Source organism: Loxodonta africana, chromosome 12, assembly GCF_030014295.1.
Source record: "Loxodonta africana isolate mLoxAfr1 chromosome 12, mLoxAfr1.hap2, whole genome shotgun sequence".
Classification (NCBI taxonomy): Eukaryota; Metazoa; Chordata; class Mammalia; order Proboscidea; family Elephantidae; genus Loxodonta; species Loxodonta africana.
Window position 1 is genome coordinate 18,116,023 of NC_087353.1, and position 5,986 is coordinate 18,122,008.

The 5,986-nt window shown below is 50.1% G+C and overlaps 1 protein-coding gene across 2 annotated transcripts; it reads left to right on the plus strand.

Moving 5' to 3' along the window:
- Positions 1 to 813: 813 nt before the first annotated feature.
- Positions 814 to 2,661, plus strand: ID2 (inhibitor of DNA binding 2). Of its 2 annotated transcripts, XM_010591897.3 has the most exons (3): positions 815 to 1,283; positions 1,607 to 1,670; positions 2,490 to 2,661. In XM_010591897.3, exons 1-2 carry the CDS (start codon positions 936 to 938, stop codon positions 1,661 to 1,663), a joined length of 405 nt encoding a protein of 134 aa, XP_010590199.1. In that variant the 5' UTR covers positions 815 to 935; the 3' UTR covers positions 1,664 to 1,670; positions 2,490 to 2,661. The 2 variants fall into 2 exon arrangements, 1 of the variants encoding a protein (XP_010590199.1); XR_002786276.2 differs by having other exon boundaries at positions 814 to 1,670.
- The last annotated feature ends 3,325 nt before the right edge of the window (positions 2,662 to 5,986 follow it).

Here is a 5,986-nt window from a genome sequence, read left to right on the forward strand (position 1 = left end):
AATGTATGTAAACGTAGTTCCAATATGCAAATTCTCCTAATGATTTCCGATTAATAGAATCATTAAAACAGTCCTGCCCTGTTCTTGAGGAGCACGAAAGTGTCAGGCCTGCTGGAGCTCCGTAGCCATCAGCGTTAAGGCACAGTTTGCAACAGATACTCCGTTTACTGCTTTTTACAATACCTCCTGCCGCTCTGCTCCGGTTTGCACAATCCCACACGAAACCTGTCGTTGAATGCATGGGGGCCTTTTTTTTTTTTTTAATTAACATAGCTTTTACTTCTTTTCTACAAATGTCACTTTGCAGTAGCAAACTCGTGCATTTTCACTTTCTTCTGAAATACCTGTTACCGTAATGATATTCTGCGGGTTGCAGTGAAATGTGGCTTTTTCTCTGTTATGCTGAAGTCCCCTGGGTCGCTGTGGAAAGCACAACGGTATGGCAGGGCGCCGCTGGGGCACACGCTTGAGCCGAGGGTACTGCTGGGGTTGTGGGATTTGGCCCTACCTCACCATTGGAGAATGAGAATTAAAAGTGCACGCTTTAATCCCCGTGCGCCCCCGGCTGCCCGGCCCCCGCGCCTCCCGGGCTCCCCGCGCACTGTACTCTATTTACCGCCCCAGCCGGTTCGCCCCGCCCACCCCGCGGAGATTGGCTGTCAACGCGGAAGGACCGAACGCTCGGCCCGCTCCCGCGCCCGCCAATGGGGCGGCCCGATCGGCCTGATGGACACAGCGCCTCCTACCAATGGGAACAAAGGGAAGCCCGATTGTGTCGCCCTGGTGAGTGCTGATAAAAGCCGCCCCGCCAGACTCACGGCTTCATTCTGAGCCCAGCTCCTGGCAGAGTGGAGGTAGCTCAGCAGGCGGCGGAGGCGGCCTGAGCTCCAGGGCAACTCGCTCCCTTCTAGTCTTTCTTTCCACCCGCGTTCAACATGAAAGCGTTCAGTCCAGTGAGGTCTGTTAGGAAAAACAGCCTTTCGGACCACAACCTGGGCATTTCCCGGAGCAAAACCCCGGTGGATGACCCGATGAGCCTCCTGTATAACATGAACGACTGTTACTCCAAGCTCAAGGAGCTGGTGCCCAGCATCCCCCAGAACAAGAAGGTGAGCAAGATGGAAATCCTGCAGCACGTCATCGACTACATCTTGGACCTGCAGATCGCCCTGGATTCGCACCCCACTATTGTCAGCCTCCACCACCAGAGACCGGGGCAAAACCAGTCTTCCAGGACGCCGCTGACCACCTTAAACACGGACATCAGTATCCTGTCCTTACAGGTGAGCCCTGCGCTCGGTGCCCTCAGCTCCGCGGCCCGCATGCTCCCAGCGATGATCTGGACTGTCGCCAATAGGTCCATTGTCAAGAGGGCTGCAGACGGTAATTTGAAGATTAGCAAATTCACTTAATTTTCTTAAAAATCTGTAGATTGAGCTGTGCGTGAAATTGCTGATAAGTTCTGACATGTTAATACTATACTTTTGAGTCGAAAATGTAGCGTAAACGTTTATAAATGGAACGTGGTGTTTAATGGACTACTTAAAAAAAAAAAGGTTTTTTCTCCTTAAGACGTCTAACATTGTGCCTTTATCCTCTTTTGCAGGCTTCTGAATTCCCTTCTGAGTTAATGTCAAATGACAGCAAAGCACTCTGTGGCTAAATAAATGGTGAGTGTTTGCTTGTGCCCTCCGTTGGTCAAACTACTCCTTGGAGTGTGTGCAACTACCCCCTGTGTGTGCGGGTGTGTGTGTATGTGTTTCATTTGCTTGTGTAAGAGTACTTGTATCTGTACAATTTTTGGTTTAGTAAATGAATGTTTACTTGCTTGTATTACACATAGTACATTGTCTTACCAGACTTGAAGGGGCTTCTTCTGGTTCTGGCTACTCACATCACAAAATATTTCCCTTTACAAAAAAAGAAAAGCCAATAACTTACTATGAATGTGGCTGAGGAAATGTATGTTGGCTTCTGTACTACGTTTAATGTCCAGGCTGCTTTCTCCTGTTACTCTGGTACTACAAGGTACTAACCTCCACGGTAATTAATCTTATCACCATAAATTCCATAGTGATCCTCCTTTCCTAAAACTAGAGTCCTCTGGGATTTCAGCTAGTTGAGGATTGCACTCTGTCCCTTAAGCCCTGTGATGTGGGATCCCGTCTTCCCTATCTGTTAACGAAAGGGCTGTTTTCAATCAAATAATTGTTACAAGAAGCAGACTGGCGCCTCTGAGTACTGCAGTTGGAGATCCAAATAAGAGATTGCGTTGAGAAGTTTTTCCCTTGAGCCTCTGCTGTTTTAATGTTTAATTTGCAACGTCCAGGCCGAATATGTGTGTTGCATCTGGACACCAGGGTTTGCCCAATCTTGGAGTGTTTGGGTAAATGTTCAAAGTGTGGCTTCCTCCTGGCGCCAGTCTGCCCACCTCTGTGCCCTTAGGTTACATTCTGCTAAACATGCCTTTCTCTCCGAATCTTTTGCAGGTGTTCATGACTTTCTTTTTTTCTTTGCACAACAACAACAACAAATCCACAGGATCTTTAAAGGCGCTGAACTTAATTTTTCAACTGTTTCACAGGGGAGGACAACAACAAATTGAATGGACCTTTAAAAAAAAAAAATAGAAGGAAAGCTAAATGATCGTCTTCCCCAGCGTGTTCTCTGACTTGGACTGATAATAGTTATTTATGAAAAAGACTTTTAAATGCCCTTTCTGCAGTTGGAAGGATTTCTTTATATACTATTCCCACCATGGGGAGCGAAAACGTTAAAATCACAAGGAATTGCCCAATTTAAGCAGACTTTGCCTTTTTTCAAAGGTGGAGCGTGAATACCAGAAGGACCCAGTATTCAGTTACTTAAATTGAAGTCTTTTGGTCAGAAATTACCTTTCTGACACAAGCCTACTGAATGCTGTGTATATATTTATATATAAATATATATATATATTGAGTGAAACCTTGTGAACTCTTTAATTAGAGTTTTCTTGTATAGTGGCAGAGATGTATATTTCTGCAAAAAAAAAAGTGTAATGATGTACTTATTTCCTGCTAAACTTTTTATAAAAGTTTAGTTGTAAACTTAACCCTTTTATACAAAATAAATCAAGTGTGTTTATTGAATGGTGATTGCCTGCTTTATTTCAGAGGACCAGTGCTTTGATTTTTATTATGCTATGTTATAACTGAACCCAAACAAATACAAGTTCGAATTTATGTAGACTGTATAAGATTATAATAAAACATGTTTGAAGTCAATACCTGCATTCTGAATGGTTTTTTAAGTCTCTCTCATATCTTGCCTTTTATTCAACCCTTATCTCTTTCCCTCCTCTTTACCCCCTAACCTTGGGTCTAGCGTGTAGAAACAAGAGCTCTTTATTATTAGATGGGTGGCCACTGGTACCACTTAGGGGCAACGGACTGATGCAGCTTTTTAGCAGCGTTGACCAGGACTTGGAAGGCTGTATTAACAGAAGTTTCTCCAAATCCTTAAGGGAAAGCTATCTGTTCCATGCCTTGAGGCAGAGTTTTAAAAAAGGGCTGTGGATTATGATGGTTCCTTAGAACCCTAGGAAACAGACCATTCAAAATAAATGTGGAGTAGGGAAGGACTGCCTATTTTAGTGGGTAAGACACTTATCTGGAGTAAATGAAACTGCTTGTTAATCAGGAGGAAAAAGACTGCAGAACTCAGAACAGGACTTAAGATTTAGAAGAAGGGCAGAAAGGTCTCTCTGTGCCTGATAACATTTTGGCTGTTTTGAGTTACTGTTTGTCCACTGGAATTAAGTTTTGCAGTATGGCCCTAAACTCTTGCAGCCCTTTTAAGGCCTCTTTAGTCGTCTTTATTTCCTTCACCCTGTAACTCGCCCAGGCCTCAAAGAGACCAGCGACAGGCTGGGCCCGCTTTCCAAGATAGGTGACTCTGAAATCGCCCTTCATCCTTGACTGCTACCCCTGGACCGCCCTGAGGAAGGAAAAGTGGGAGGGGGAGGAAAAAGCCTGTTCAAGTCACAGAAAAAGTATTAACTATTTCCACTCTTCATGTGGCCAAAGTTGGACGCTGCTTTAAAATAATACATATTTAACATAGACGTATGTTTTAAAATTCTCTGTGGCGGGTTGTTGCGGAAGGCTGATCCAGGTGGACGGGAACTGGAGAAGGAAGAGGGTTGGACCCGGGCGGGGAGGGCGGGGGCGGTCTCACCTTGGGCCGCTTGCTCCAGCCCCAGCAGGTGTTTGGGTGGCGCCACCGTGTCTGCACCGGCGGCAGCGTTTCCCAGCCCCCGACACCAAATCCATCACCCTCCGAGCGCGGGCTGCATGGAGCAGGGGCCTGGGGGAAGGCCGGCCTCCCCGAGCTCCCACGCCCTGGAGCGCGGCCGGGGCGCCGAGTGGGAAGGACCGGGCTCGCCGCTCTGGGGCTGCGGGAGCCGCGCGCCATTCCCGGACGCCCGGCTCCCTCTGCCGGCCGCGCCGCGCAGCCGGCGCAGAAGTGGCTTCTGCGGTGCCAGGTGGCCCCTGGCTCCTCCGGCCCCTCCGCCGCCCCCGCACCCGACCTTCCCTGCTTTGGTGCCTCCTGGGGAGGTGCGGCAGGTCGGGGGAGTGGAGGCCTGAGGCCGGGGCTGCTCGGGCAGCTCAGCCCTGGGCGCAGGACCCTTCGGCCCCTGCAGACAGGGCTGGCAGAGGGGCACGCGGCCCTCCCCCGTGCGGGGCTGGGTGGTGAGGGTCACCTGGAACCCCTAGGTGAACACGGCTTTGATCTGGAAAGCAGTGCGTAAGGATGTCGATGTTAATAATCATATCCTCGGAGGGAAGCGGGGGGCTCTGGCTGCGGCACTGGGACGGGAAACCAGCCCGGGGTGACCCGGGCACGCGGTTCACCTCACGCAGATCTTTTTAGAGCTGTTAGCTGACACCCCACTACCTGTTGTCACCTGTGCCCAGAGCCCTACACGCCGGAGCCGTCCGTCAGGGGCCCGTCACCCTTCACGGAAGGCAGAGCCCCCAGCGGGGCAAGGGCGGGAAGCAGCAGGAGCAGGTCGCGTCTTCCCCGCCGTTGCCTCACCGGGACAGTGGAGGTGGTGGGGTGCAGGGGCGGGTAGCAGAAACCGGGCGCTCCGCCCGCGCCCCTCAATCGCCGTGACACCCACGGGCTGCTCGGTGAAGGGGAGCCAGGCGTGGTTTGCTCGGACGGGCGTGAGGGGGCCAGAGCCCGCTCGGGTGTTCCGATTTTCCGGGGAAACCCGTGTGGGACGGCCTGGCGGGGGCAGGGCCCTTTCGAGCTCCTGCGTGGTCACGGGAAGCCAGGCACCGTTTACAATATTTTGACACGGACCGAAGGCAAAAGGATCAAAGTAAACGCAACACGTCTTGGAGCTGGACTTTCGGACGCTGCGCCCGCCTTAGCCGGATGGCGCGGCTGGTGGAGGCCGGGCGCCACCGTCTGGCTGGTGGCAAGAAGGCGGCTCCCCAGCGCGCGTTCCCGGCGGAAGCCAGAGCAATGAACTCCGGGAAATACAGCCTTTAACAAATGAATGAGGGTATTAGGAGATACCACGTCTCCAGCGCTGGACCGCTCTAGCGTTGTACAATCGTTTCTACATATGGATCCCGTTTCATTTTCATTACTCCATACATAGATGGAATTCCCGTTTGCAGGTTAGTTCCTACCACTAGCCCTATGAGATGGTATCCTGGATTTTTAAAAAATGTATCGGATACAACCCCAGACCTCAAAGAGATTATGATGGAACTGCTGAGATAAATGAATTGTGAAGTCAAATGAAAGCCAGACGCTTTCCATTCTGTTTCTGTAAGTTTTCGTTTAATCTATTTTTTATTTTATTTTTTAGCTGCTTAATAACATGAACCAGGTCCTCCAATGTGACCTTATAGGAATAAGAGGCAAAAGCCGGCTCTATGCAGCCTCCCCAGAGGCCTTCCCCCACTTCCTAGTCAAAACCAGTTTCCCTCTC

Coding starts and splice junctions, on each gene's coding strand:
- ID2 (XM_010591897.3), top strand. CDS start 936: ATGAAAGCGTTCAGTCCAGTGAGGTCTGTTAGGAAAAACAGCCTTTCG. Junction 1,284..1,606: donor TCAGTATCCTGTCCTTACAG/GTGAGCCCTGCG, acceptor CCTCTTTTGCAG/GCTTCTGAATTCCCTTCTGA.